Source organism: Canis aureus, chromosome 11, assembly GCF_053574225.1.
Source record: "Canis aureus isolate CA01 chromosome 11, VMU_Caureus_v.1.0, whole genome shotgun sequence".
NCBI classification, from domain to species: domain Eukaryota; kingdom Metazoa; phylum Chordata; class Mammalia; order Carnivora; family Canidae; genus Canis; species Canis aureus.
The window spans coordinates 34,749,601-34,764,378 of NC_135621.1; the positions used below are offsets into that span (position 1 = coordinate 34,749,601).

General features: G+C 37.3%; 1 protein-coding gene and 1 long non-coding RNA gene across 8 annotated transcripts in view; one reads left to right on the forward strand and one right to left on the reverse strand.

The window, feature by feature from the left end:
* RIC8B (RIC8 guanine nucleotide exchange factor B) overlaps positions 1-14,778 on the reverse strand; it is a 99,431-nt gene that overhangs the window by 43,280 nt on the left and 41,373 nt on the right. For all 7 annotated transcript variants that reach the window (XR_013389202.1, XR_013389204.1, XR_013389203.1 and 4 more), the window contains exon 4: positions 6,837-6,931. Coding sequence is in view for 3 of the 7 variants with exons in the window: in XM_077914765.1 (XP_077770891.1) it covers positions 6,837-6,931 (95 nt within the window). In the remaining 4 variants the exon portion in view is untranslated. The remainder of the gene's footprint in view (positions 1-6,836; positions 6,932-14,778) is intronic.
* LOC144323848 (uncharacterized) lies at positions 820-10,482 on the forward strand. The gene is made up of 2 exons (XR_013389207.1): positions 820-937; positions 10,028-10,482. It is a non-coding gene; the product is annotated as an uncharacterized LOC144323848 (long non-coding RNA).

Genomic DNA, 14,778 nt, shown 5'->3' on the forward strand with positions numbered 1-14,778 from the left:
GGGGGGGCAGATTGGTTTTGCAGGCTATTATAATTTAATTTTAATCTCAATGAAATGGGAGCCACTGTAGGGTTCTAGATGGTGATATACTCTAATTTACTTTAAAAGGGTCACTCTACTGTATTGAGAACTGATGGTAAGACATCAAAGGTGAGAAGAATGAAGATGTTACTATAATAATTCAGGTGACTGATCATGATGGTAACAGTGAAGTGATTGTATCTGGATACATTTTGAAGGATATTTCTTGATAGGTAGTTGTGACGTGTGAGACCAAGGTTGTAGCCTTAGCAAGTGGAAAGCTAGAGTTCCCATAAACTGAAATGCGAAATGCTGCAGGAGAAGCAACTTTTTAGGGGAAGACTAAAAGCTTAACTTTGAATATGTTAAGTTTGGGACATCTATTAGATTTCTAACTGGAGATGTTAGCCGGAAGTTAACTATAAGAGTCTGGAGTTCAGGGAGGGAAATCTGGATTAGAGACAAAACTGAGGAGTCATTAGCATGTAGATGGTGTTTGAAGGTAAAAGACTGGATTAGATCAGTGAGGGAATGAGATGGACTGAAAGACTATGAAGGCTGAACCTGAGGCACTCTATGTCTAGAGGCTGAGGAACTGAAGAAGAAATTACAACTATGAAGTAGGAGGAAAACCAAGATAGTATGGTATCCTGGAAAAATGTATATACACAAAAATGGAGTGATCACCTTGTCAAATGATGTGGACAGATCAAGTAAATCATGTTACAGGTGAGAAATGTCCACTGGGTTTAGCAACATGAAAGTCACTTGTGACCTCAATAATAGTCATTCTGGTGCAGCAATGGCTCTAAAGCCCAAGCATATCAAACTCAAGAGAGAACAGCAGAAGAACCAGACAGTCAACAGCTAGAGGAGTTTTTCTGTAAACAGCAAGAGAAGACTGGAGGAGCTGCAGGTGAGAAGTTTCAAGAAAACTTTGGATAAGATATGGATGGAAAGACTGCTGAATGCTGCTCTCAGCAAAGCATATCTTTTTAACCCACAGCAACCTGATCATTGTTCTCTAAATGTGCCATACACACATACTGTTTTCTGTATTTAGCCATGTGTTCTCCTGCCTAGAATGTTCTCATTCTTTAAGACTAGCTTAAACCTTACTTCATTCTCAATAAATACTTACTCTGCCTTGTGCTAGGTGCTAAGTATACAGTATAAAGCAAAGGACAAGGCCTCTAATGGAGGGGCCTTAGTAGACAATGAGACCAAAAAAGTACATGTATGTGTGTGTGGAGTGGGGTAGGGGTATTACAAAGGGGATTGCCATGATGAGATGTAGATTATGGCCAGATGGGTTACTGATGACCTCAAACCAGAGTTATTCTGGCAAAGAAGAAGGTACAGAAGCCAGGGAAACAGATTTCCCCAATGAGGCTGCAGATTATTAATAAGTGCAAAAGGACAACAGAAATTTACTCTTAAACATAAAGACAGAGGGAAGCCATGAGGATTCTAAGCAGAGATATGCTTTTTGAGAAACAACTCTGCATGCATGCAGTGGAGAGGATGGACCAACCTGTTGGGTTAGGTAAAATGTCCTACAAGCCAGAGCAGCCTCAGTGTTTAGAAGTGGAGAAGGAAGATGGTCTGACAGCTCTGGGGTTGGGTGCTTCAAAACTGGCAGGACAGAACAAATGAGGGTGTATACATAGGTTGAAATCATGAACCAGTGCTTTAGAATAGAGAGGTAAGAATGTAAACCCATAGGGAGCTTATAGGTAGGAGAAATAGGAATCATCAGGAGACCAGAGGTCTGGATGAGGATGGAGAACAGGTGCAATATGAGTAAGAAAGACTTTCCTCATCATGTTAGAACACAGTGAGCTTGTCCTTTAAATTTTATTAGCAATTATTATTTGGACAATTAAGTCACTGGGGAACTACTCAAAAACTATCTTTTGACAGCTCTTCTACTATGGTCTTGAATTGGTTTCTAACTTTTCATAAAATTTATGTCTTGTCTCCTCATTTAGACATTATGTTCCTGTAGAGTATGTACTGTGGAGCCCTTCACGGACCTAGTATGGTGCTCAATGATAGTTCAAAAAATATCTGTTCACCTAGATAACTGTTACTCACAGTAAGAATCAGGTTAAAGAGCTAGGAGCTTTAATGATAACAAAAAAATAAAATAAGACTCCCTTTCTTCAATCTCTCCAGACAAAGTAAACTCTCTTGTTTTCTGTATGCCTGTATAAGCTTGTTTGTGTCTTAAACAACACTCATCAAAATAACTGCACTTATTTATTCACATGTCTGTTATGTCCCTTAGCTGGTGAGCCCTGGAGAACAGAGATTGGACTATATTCATCTTTGTTGTCCTTGAGCTCAGCATAGTGCCTAATATATAGTTAAGTGCTCAGTTAATAAATATAAGCCAAATGAAATCATCCAGTTTTCAAACTTCTGCAAAAAAAATTTTATTGAAGTTTTCACCATGTTAAGAGCAGTTACCAACTGTCACTAAACATTATTACAATATTATTGACTTCATTCCCTATGTTGTACTTTTCATTCCTATGACTTAATTATTTTATGATACAAAGTTTATACATACTCTTAATCTCCTTCATCTATTTTACCCATTTCCCCATCTCTTCTCCCCTCAGTTTTCAAACATTAATTAAAAGTCGGCCATGTTTAAGACATTATGCCTACCTAATGCTGTGGTAGTAATCATTTTGCAATATGTAAGTCTGTCAAATCAACACCATTGTACACCTTAAACTGAAACAATATACATCCGTTGTATCTCAATAAAGCTGGAAAAAAAAGACATTTCTTAGGACTGTAATGAGGTATTATTAAGTACTAAATTGTCTCATTCAATATACGAGATAAAAAAAGTTCGTCTAAGCTAAGAATAAAAAAGGCAAGGAGGTAAGTACTTTTTAAAGACATACTGGCTCTTTGAGTGCAGGAAAAAAAAAAAAAAGAGAAAGTGTTTTGTAGATGCCAATATGCTAAGTGAAAGAAATTAGACTGAGAGGCTAAAAGGAATTAAATCAGATCTGGTCCATCTCTCCCCTCACCTCTCCAGCATTTAGGCCATTCCCATCTTCCCCCTTCTCTCTAGAATAAAACAAAACCACAACCACATCCACATCCACATGTGGCTATTTATGCATAAGCTTACTGATTATGGACAAGAGGGCTGAAAATACTTTCAGGAAGACAGCAGAGATGAACAGATTTAGGATGCCCTTTAATGTATCAAAAAAGGTGGCTCAAACCAACACTTTACTTGTTACTTTAAGTACAGACAAAAGGAAATGAAATAAATAGATTTTAAAAACTACCTAAGATACTGATTAGTGGAAATAAAGGTTAAGGTCAGCTGTCTATGTGAGCTAACTCATTTTATCTCTACGTCCCTGTCCTCTTGATTGCTCTGGGGGCGGGGACAAAAGGACACTGTCGTACAAAGACAGCACATCAACAAAAGCTGTTGCCAAGCCATGTTTTTACTCACTCATCTCCTGGAGGAGCCTAGAATGTTCCTGTCATGCATGTATCATAAAATATATCTAGCTTGAGAAAAACTTAGATGAGTGGAAAATAGACTTCTCTACATGATCATAGGATGTACACAGAAGTTCCTACACAAAATATCAAAATCAAAAACAACTTTTCAAAAGAGATCTGGAACTCAGTATTGGATCAAAAAGCCAGCGTGCTTATTGTAATAAGAATAACAGAAGTGGCGGTGACAGTAGTGTGATGGCAGAAGCAGGGGCAGATCTCTCAGTTGTTGAGTGTTTCCTCAGTGCCAGAGACAGGGTGTTTTATTAATGTCTCATTTAATCATTACTACAACTCTTTGAATTTGAGGATAATGCATTATCATACACTATCCAGGTTTACCTATTTCATTACATTTTCTCTAAATCAAAGTGTCAAGAAGAAAAAAAACTTAGAAAATAACTTTAAAAAAATGGAACAAACTGTTACTTTGAAAATATTCTGATTTTTTTGTTGTTGTTGTTCTAACTTTGCCTTAGACACACACACACCTGATTTTCAGGCCACTATAAATATGCAGAATTTAATGGGTGTTACAATTTTAGTAAGTTTCCTAATATAGCCCTTTGAGGTTAATGCAGTTTTCTCTGTATTTAAATGGCTTAGCCTAGTGTCACTACTCTCAAATGGCACTAATCAGTTTAATTCTGATTAAAGGGACATGCAGGGCCATTCCAGATAAACTGTCAAGTCAGCAGCAACCTCAATCTCCTAGGAAAGCCTTTGAGAAATACGCCTATATCCTGTTTGTGGCTTTACGGATATCCCTTCTTATTTACAGTGTAGCTAATAGATATTTTATCAGACCAACTTTTAAGATAAAAGCAAATTTAAAGAAAAATATCTTTAAAATTTAAGAAAAAGTAAATATTATCAGAAGGAAAAGAAAGAAATCTGATTACTTTTTAAAAAATCTGATTTTTAAAATGTCTCTTCTTATTCTCTTTTTGATAAATACTGGGTGCTGTGTTAAAATATTAAATTAAAAAAATAAAACAAAACAAAAAAATATTAAATTTATCAGAGAAATCCTTAGCAATGTTTTTTGTAGCTAGTATAACAATTCCCAAAACACTTTCTCATTACATTCTTGTATGAATGCCATTTAACTTATGATATCTGGTTTCCAAAATAACAAACAAAAAAAAGCCATCAATTTACTCTTGGGCTTATTATGAATCCATTTCTTTAAAGTTTTAGTATCTGTATTTCTAGTGTCTCTTGATTATGAAAAAAATTACAGTGAATCAAAATGTTTAAGTCTTTTTAGAGGCTATAATTTATTGCACTTAATCTGATTATTTTTTAAAGGGACAGTCTCAAGAAAATCAAAGGAACTTTTGATCTGTAGCTGAAGAAAAAAGTCATACTTTTTACATGTGAAAAAAATAAGTTTTGAATGTTTGCCTACCAGAGTATGTAAAGATAACCTACCAACAAACTCTGTACAGTATCAAATAATAAATTGCTGATCCTAACTAAAATAATAAGGATTTGATTGAAAAATAACAATTAAGGTTATGTTTCATTTTACACTCTGGTTGTGTTCCTATGAAGTTTTACATAAGCCATATTTTGGAAAACAGAATATTATAAATGCTCAAAAGGCACTTTCTACTATTAAGAAGAACCCAATTTTATTTGTAAAGCAGAGTTAATGCCAAAGTTAATTGAAGATTTGAATTTATTTGCAGTGTTTATTTTTTTTATTTTTATTTTTTTTATTTTATTTATGATAGTCGCACAGAGAGAGAGAGAGGAGCAGAGACATAGGCAGAGGGAGAAGCAGGCTCCATGCACCGGGAGCCTGACGTGGGATTCGATCCCGGGTCTCCAGGATCACGCCCTGGGCCAAAGGCAGGCGCCAAACCGCTGCGCCACCCAGGGATCCCTATTTGCAGTGTTTAAAATACCATTTGTATTTAGGGTGCCTGGATGGTTCACTTGGTTCAGTGTTTGCTGTCAGCTCAGATCAAGATTCTAGGACCTTGGGGGATGCCTGGGTGGCTCAGTGGTTGAGAGTCTGCCTTCAGCTCAAGGCGTGGTCCAGGGTTCCAGACTGAGTCCTGTATTGGGCTCCCCAGTGGGGAGCCTGCTTCTCCCTTTGCCTGTGTCTTTGTCTCTCTGTATTTCTCATGAATAAATAATATCTTAAAAAAAAGATTCTAGGACCCTGGGATTGAGCCCACAAGTGGGGCTCCCTGCTCAGTGGGGAGTCTGCTTCTCCCTCTCCCTCTGCCCATCCCCCTGCTCATGGCTCTCTCTCTCTCTCAAATAAATAAATAAATAAATAAATAAATAAATAAATAAATAAAATCTTTAAAAAATACCATTTGTATTTTAAGAGACTAGAGCACCATATGCAGTCTTAACTGTTGTTCCTGCAAGTCTGATCTAGAATAGAAAGAGAACTAGAAAAATGCATGAACTCAGTTCTCAAAGAATGATATATTTCAACAGTAGTTCATCAACAGCTCCAACAGGCAAGTCACCAACACCTGAACTACTTTTTAAATACTTGAGACTGACCAAATTCTTATAGCAAGTTTTAAAAATTTAATTAATACATATTGCTTAAGGTATACTTTTCAGTATTTTTTTTTAAAAGATTTTATTTGTTCATGAGAGACACACAGAGAGAGGTGGAGACATGGGCAGAGGGAAAAGCAGGCTCCCCACAGAGAGCCAGATGTGGGACTCAGGGATCTTGCCCTGAGCGGAAGGCAGATGCTCAACGGCTGAGATACTAAGGCATCCCGGTAAATACTCAAAATGAAATCAGTGACAGTATTAGTTTGAGTGTAGTAATGAAAAGCAGGATTCAAATCCAAGCCCTGTCACTTACTAGGGCTATGTGATCTCAGAGAAATTGCTTCATCTTTCTATGCCCCAATTTCATCACCTGTCAAAAGGGGAAAATAGCAGTACTTACCTCATAAAGTGGGTGTGCTGATTAAAATAAGTTAATATAAAGCACTCAGCATCATGTCACTACACAGTATTCAATAACTACTGAATTGTGCTATTATTATTGTTGCTCTGGGTTTTATTGTTGAATGCAACAAATGCCAAATTGTCTTCTTTTGTTGGGACTCAATAAAGTCAAAAGGGATAGAATGAAAATTTCTCATGAGGACACAGTAATGATTTCTCACCAGTTACCTGATTTGCTGTAATATTTTCACTTTCTTGTGCTTACGACAACTAAAATTACATGCATAAAAACAAGAATTGATGATGTCCTTCACTAAGGTATCAACACAGAGGTTACCTACCTGTGCAGCTCTTCTGTTTTGTCTTCAGTTGGACCTACGATTAGTAAACAATGGCGAAGGACAGCTGCCATGACACGGAACTGATGAGAATCACTCTACAGCAAATAAAAAAGAGGAAAAATTGGGGATTGAATGCCTTAATGAGGGAGTTTGGGGTATCACTACATCCCTTACATCCCTGAGAGTCATCATATGGTCCACCTGTCCCCCTGAACAGTCATTCTTCTAGCATACGTAATAGAAGTCAGGGTATTGTAGAAAAAGTTCTCAGTACTTAGTGAATAGTTACTGTCTCATATGAAGAGCTACAGTCACCTCCAGAAATGGTTAAAAACAGAAGGTGGTGATCTAGCTAGCATTCCTTATGGCATGTCAGGCAAAGAGATGCATGATCAATATCTAGGTATTTCCCATTGTTTAACCTTAAGATTTGATTCATCTGAGGATCTTTGCCATTTCCAGAAAGCCTAGATTCTTTTGATAGTATACTGTTCCAGTCTATTAATTGTTATAAAAGTTCAAATAGATGTAGTGCTATCAGATATCTTAATAGTGGGTTGTATATCTTTAATGCCTCATTTCTGGATTTTCAAAATCAATAAATTAAAATCTATAATCTATCAACTTCATTTTAATAAGTCTTCTTAATCTCCTAGGTCCCCCAAATCTTGTTAATTCTTTCAGAATTAGCAGCAAGTGATGAAAAAATAATGATGTGAGTTTAATCTCCTATTTCCCAACGTTTACTCATTGGTATTAAAGACACATAAAGAGTCAGAGGGACAAACACAAGCAGTAGGAAATAAGCTAACTTATGAATAACCACTTAGTTTACCTCCTCTTTTTTAGCAAGATCTTGCACTACTAACATTTCCTTAATCACCTGCATCAAGGTCATATCTCTCTTCTTCCAGATTTTTAGTAATTAAGAAGACAGATAAAATGAATGATCATTATAATAGAGATCCTGCACATGCTATACTTCAGGAAGTCACGAATTACTTCAAAAACTATTTGAAAATTTAAAAATCTTTATAAAAAACTTAAAAAGTTTAGCATATAAGTTATCTCAAGTCTGTATAAAGTAAAATATACTCATATACATATATTCATAGATGTTCTTATATTCACATATATAACTCAGCCCTCTGAGAAGATATGTCTTATAAAATCTAACAAACAATAGAGCCTAATTTCATTACTCATAATGCAGATGACAGTATTTCAAGCATAAAACTGTCATATGTTCAATTTGGAAGAGACAGAAGCCTCAGTGGCATAATGGAAAAAGCACCGCACTTGGGAGTCTAGAGTCTAGGTTGTGACCCTAGACAAGTCATATAGCTACTCTGAGCCAGTTTCCCCACGCATCTCCACACATACATGACTGTTAGGGTTATAGAAGAATTAAAGAGGATGCTATACAAGGAAGTGCTTAGCACTTGCAATGGAACATTTGAAGGTGAGGGGGAAGGATGAGGGAGGAAGGAAACAGAAGATAGAGCTAAAATGAGTGATCATGAAATAATCGAGTGTTGTGGAAGGAAGAGAGAAAAGGGAACAAGGAATCGGTGGAATGCCAGAGACACAAAGACTGGCAGGGTTGACCTGGACACCATCCCATTTGCCATCCATTTCTAAATGCCTGAAACAAAATTCTCTAATATGCAAATACACTTTTACTTTCCCCAAATTACATGAAGCACACTGAAACACATATGAAATTCTTCCACTTCTTAATTCTTTTTTTTAAAAAAAGATTTTATTTATTCATGAGAGACAGAGAGAGAGGCAGAGACACAGGCAGAGGGAGAAGCAGGCTCCCCACAAGGAGCCTGATACAGGACTCGATCCTGGACCCCAGGATCACGCCCTGAGCTAAAGGCAGATGCTCAACTGCTGAGCCACCCAGGTGGCCCCAACCCTTTTTTTTTTTTTAAAGATTCATCCATTCATTTTAGAGAGTGAGCAAGTGTGAACAGTGGAGAGGGGGACAGGGAGAAGGAGAGGGAGAGGGAGAGAGAAACCTAAGCAGACTCTGCACCCAGCCAGAGCCCCAGGTGGGGCCCAATCCATGACCCTGAGATCGCGACCACAGTTGAAACCAAGAGTCCGATGCCCAACTGACTGTGTTACCTAGGCACTCCTTCAATTTCTTAACTCTTAGAATATCATATTTTCCTTGGTTTTGAAAATTAAGTGGTAATGCACTTCCTTTTAAACTAGATTTTTCTGAGGCATCTGGGTGGCTCAGTTAAGTGCCGACTCTTGATTTTACCTCAGGTTACAACCTCAGGGTCGTGAGACAGAGCCCTATGTTGGGCTCTGCACTGAGCAGGGAGTCTGCTTGGTATTCTCTCTCGCCATCTCTCTGCCCCTTCCCATCTCCACGTACTCACTCGCATGCACACGCTCTCTCTCAAAACAAAACAAAACAAAAACCTAGGTTTTCCTTTATTCTAGATATCACAATTGTTCTCTTCTCATGCTGATATTGACAAGCAAAACTATCCATTTTGCTCTTTACTTGCAGCTGTAAACCAAAAATCCTACTTCCTTCTGTCCCAACTTTTATAACACCAATTCCCAAGTTATACCTATGTCTGTGATGCCCTCTTTACCATAAATCCACTAAATTCTCTTTATTTTTCTACCCAAAACAACTGCTAAAATCCCTGGATTGTTTCCTCCACTATTGGCAATCACCAATTCCTTTTCATCTTTCAGGTCCCAGCTAAAATATTTTATTAGAGAAGCCCCTTCCTTGACCACCTTATCTAAGTAGGTTTCTTCCTTCATTATTTTCTATCACTGTATCTTGTTACTACCATTCCTTTCATAAAATCATAATTTGTAATGACACATTCATTTATATACTTGCATACCCATTGTTTTTAATTTTTTAAAAATTTTTATTTATTTATGATAGTCACACACAGAGAGAGAGAGAGAGAGAGAGAGAGAGAGAGGCAGAGACACAGGCAGAGGGAGAAGCAGGTCCATGCACCGGGAGCCCGACGTGGGATTCAATCCCGGGTCTCCAGGATCGCGCCCTGGGCCAAAGGCAGGTGCCAAACCGCTGCACCACCCAGGGATCCCCACATTGTTTTCTGTACTGATCTATTACCTTCACAAGTTTAGAGTGCATGTGTTTAATAGGTGTTCAATAATTATTTATTTCTTTATTTTAGAGAGGGAGAGAGAGAGAAACGAGAGAGAGAAAGACACAGAACGAGAGAGAGAAAGAGAATCCCAAGAAGGTTCCATACCCAGTGTGGAGTCCACATGGAGCCCACAGCCCTGAGACCATGACTCAACAGAAGCCAAGAGTCCAATGCTCAACTGACAGAGCCACTCAGGTGCCCCCGTGTTTGAGCATTTTTAATGTAAATTATAAGTAAAACAAAAAGCGACCCAGTCATCAGTGGGCAGTTAGATACATTTTTACAAAAATGAGCATATCCATATAACCAGCATAAAAATGATCCAAAGCCAAGATCAAGAACTCCAGAAATCTCTTCATGGCCTCTTAGAATGATAGTCTCCTGCTCCTCAAGGGTAATCCTAACTTCTAACATCGCAGATTAGTGATTTTTGTTGTCATTGAACTTTACTTGAATGAAATAATAAAATACAGACTCTTTTGTGTCTGGTTGTGAGATTCATTCAGGTTGTTATGTGTACCCACAGTCTCTTCATTTTCATCACTTGAGAGCAGTGCTATTCGAGGTGCAGTCTATGGACCAGCGCTGGGCTGGTCCACACCATTTGCTAATGACCTGCAGTGCCACAAGTGCCAAAGGTGTGCATGAACACTTAAAGACTTTTCCAGTTTGACACTGTGTGTAATATTGTACTATATGAAAGTTTTATTCTGATAGCTAATGCAAAAAAATTCTAGTTAGGTGAAGAAAGCACTGCTGAATATAATGAATATATTACAATTTACTTATCTATCCTACTCGTGATGTTTCCAGTTTGGGGCTATATTCATGAAAACTGCTGTGAGTATACTTTCTTACATCTCATTTGCTGTGTCATAGGGCATATACATATGCCAAGCTTTAGAATACGTTCCCAAAAAGCATTTCAAAGTGTTTATACCAACTTATACTCTCACTACTTGCTCTACAGTTGTGGTTAACACTTGGTATTGTCAGCCTTTTAAAATTTAGTCATTCTTGTGGGTGTGCAATGGTCTCTTGATTTTATTTTGCATTTTCCTGATGACTAATGAAGTTTCATACAACTACTGGTCATTTGAATACCTCTTTTGTGAATTACCTGTTCAAGCCTTTTGTCAATTCTTCTATTAGGTTGGCTGACTTTATAACTTTTTCTGGATATTCTTGATAGAATATTCTGGATAGAGTCATTTATTTATAGATGTCTTAAAAAATCTTCTCCCATTTGGTGGTCTGCTTTTTTACTTCCTTCTCTTGATGAGCTCATTTTAATGAAGACCAAGCTGTCAACCTTTCCTTTAAGATTTGATTTTTATTCTGTCCTGTTTTAGAAATCTTTGCCTACTTAAGAAATGTATGACTTAAAGTCATGAAGATAATCTGTTTCCTTTTAAAAGCTTTATTGTTTTACCTTTCATATTTAGGTTCTCATCCATCTCAAATTAATTTTTTGCATATGGTATAAGATAGGAATTCAAATTCATTTTTCTTTCATACAGCCATAAAATTGATTCAGTGCAACTTATTAAAAAGTCCATTTTTTCCCAACTGCATTCCCACACTACCTGTGGCATAATCCAGTTGACTACATATGTATAGGTTTATTTCCAGACTCGACTCTATTCCACTAGTCTATGTCTCAGTCAAAATTTGTTGAATGAGTGCTCCCATTCAAGAAGTCTGGCCTGAATACTATTTCCTAGCGTTGGCTATTCTGCTGTATGACCTTCCATAAGTAATTCATTCTGTCTGATCTTTCGTATCCTCATTTGTCAAATGGGGTGAATGCTCTTGTAGCACAAGGATGCCGGAAAGATTAAATATAATTGTTCTTTATAAAACATTATACAAATACAGTTTATATAACTATAATTTACTTGTTTCATCTTAGCTTTTATATCTTTAAGATATCAATATTCACTCCTCTGAAATCATATTATCTCCAAAGGTTGAGAAGAAAAAAAGTCATCAAGGATGAAGGGAGGAGAAAAAGAAAGCAAACAGGCTTGCTGTGACAGTGGAAATCCAAAATGAGATAACATTCAATTAAAACGGAGATTAAAAACTCAGGAAATTCTTTGAGATCTCGGGCAGCCCCAGTGGCACAGCGGTTTAGGGCCGACTTCAGCCCAGGGCCTGATCCTGGGGACCCAGGATCGAGTCCCACGTCAAGCTCCCTGCATGGAGCTTGTTTCTCCCTCTGCCTGTGTCTCTGCCTCTCTCTCTCTCTGTCTCTCATGAATAAATAAAATCTTTAAAAAAAAAAAAAAGGAAATTCTTTGGGATCTCTTTATATATAGCCCTTACTTCTTTTTTTTTTAATAATAAATTTATTTTTTATTGGTGTTCAATTTAGCCCTTACTTCTTAATTACAAATCTACTATTGTCCTGTTGCTTTTTTTCTCCTGTGCAAACTGTGGAAGATTACACTTTTGTTTGGTAAAGGTATCAATTTCCTCACATCTTTTCATTCAAAGTGTCAATGCCTGAGAAAGGGAGAATACTGCACAGCAATGAGTCCTAATAGGGTATTGTTACCCCAGGGTAGTTCTAATTTCTTCAAGAAGGTTTAGGAGGGATCCCTGGGTGGCGCAGCGGTTTGGCACCTGCCTTTGGCCCAGGGCGCGATCCTGGAGACCCGGGATCGAATCCCACATCAGGCTCCCAGTGCATGGAGCCTGCTTCTCCCTCTGCCTATGTCTCTGCCTCTCTCTCTTTCTCTCTCTGTGACTATCATAAATAAATAAAAAAAAAAAAAAAAAAAAAAAGAAGGTTTAGGAAACTTGTCTTATGAAAATGTAATTTCAATTCTATATAAAGTGAAAGACACTCAGACACAGAAATATACATACACACAAATTTATGCACAATTACCTAGAAATACAGCTATATCTCAGGTAGCATTTCATCATATGTTTCACCCTGGTCCTTTTGCTTACCTTTACCATGATTATTTGTCCTACCAAATTGTTTATGTTCAAAAACCTCTGCCTCCTTTGAGGCAAAGATAATATACTTTAGCTCTGCATCTTTTGCATCTAACGTGATTCTGGGCAGAGAGTAATAAATGCTTTTTTGAATTATTTACAAGGGGAGATATAAATGTTATAAAGTAGAGTGCTATAATTTTAAAATGGCTAGAAATCTGCTGCTCTAAACAGTGTTATTAAAGGTTTAGGCTTCTAGAGAATTTTTTAATAGCTTTGAATTTTTTTTTAAGATTTTTATTTATCTGAGAGACAGAAAGAAATAAAGTGAATGAGAAGAGAGGGGAGGGGCAGAGGGAGAGGGAGAAGCAGACTCCCTACTGAGGGGGGAGCCAAACTCAGGGCTCGATCCCAGGACCCTGAGATTATGACCTAAGATGAAGGCAGATGCTTAACCAACTTAGCCACCCACATGCCCCAACAGCTTTGGCATTTTAAAAGGTATCATAAACTTTTCCTTCCTCTCTGCTAACTCTGGACTTTTTCTACCATATATTTCTGTATATAACATTTTATTTCTCATTAAACAAATATTTATTTATTTATTTATTTATTTATTTATTAATTATTTTAAGCAGGCTCCATGCAGGGAGCCTGATGTGGGACTCGATCCCGGGACTCCAGGATCACGCCCTGGGCCAAAGGTAGGCTCTAACCCGCTGAGCCACCCAGGGATCCCAACAAATATTTATTGATTGTCTATTCTGTCCTGGGTTCTGTTGCTTAGCAGAAAGACTATGCAGTGAGGTTAGACATACCCCTAAAGATCTAGAACATATTGTATTTAAAGAATCTATGCATTACTGAGGTGATTCTTATTTCTAAACATATAGAAAATATAGAGAAGAATAATAAATAATGTAACAAACACGTGTATATCTATCTGTGTTCACATGTCTGATTTTCCTATTAGACTGTTTTTTGAGGGCAGTGATGTTTTCTTCATCTTGTATCTTGTATGTCTAATGTAGAACTTGGCACATATTGGGCACTCAATGCTTATTAAAAAGATGATTCAGCAAAAAAACATGGCACAGCTTGAAGATTTATTTTGTTTAATACCATGTCCTCTTCCCACATTTCCTTTAATATCTCTAAAGTAATCATGAAACTATGAAACTAACCTTTTCTGTTACACTGTGACATTCCCAATTAATGTCTCATATTGGATATTCACTTTTTTATCTGACTCAAATTCATCTTTTGACTACTCAGAAACTTGTACTTACTGCTCTGTTCGCACTTGGTTGTCTAACTCTAAAATGTCTGTTGGTCCTTGTGTTTTCTCATTAAACTGCACTGATAACCTGGGAAGCAGAAGGGAATGTGTGCTAGGCAAGGGATTTCGAGAATGATGTGCTTTCCTCCATCAACAAAGAGATTTAGCAAACTGTTAAAGCAGGAGGAAGACAAGACCATTTCAGTGAACTTTTCTAGAATTGACTTCAGGCCCTGCTAAAGTAGCTTTTTGACCATCTCACACTTTTTACTACCTTTAGGAAAGAGAGAAAATGAGACAGGGAGGGAAGGAGAAAGTGAGGGAGACAGAAGGGCACCATGTGGAAATAAGGGCAGCTCCATTTCCTACTGAATGGAAAGGAATCTCCAAATTAATCTGCTGATGATATCAGCAGGCAGGCAGGAATGTAACACTGAGATATGAACCTAAAATGGACATTGATTTTCTCTTTTTGATGAATTATAAATGAACAGTGATAAATAATACCTACTAGAACAATTAAAACCAAAACCAAACATCTCTATCTCTG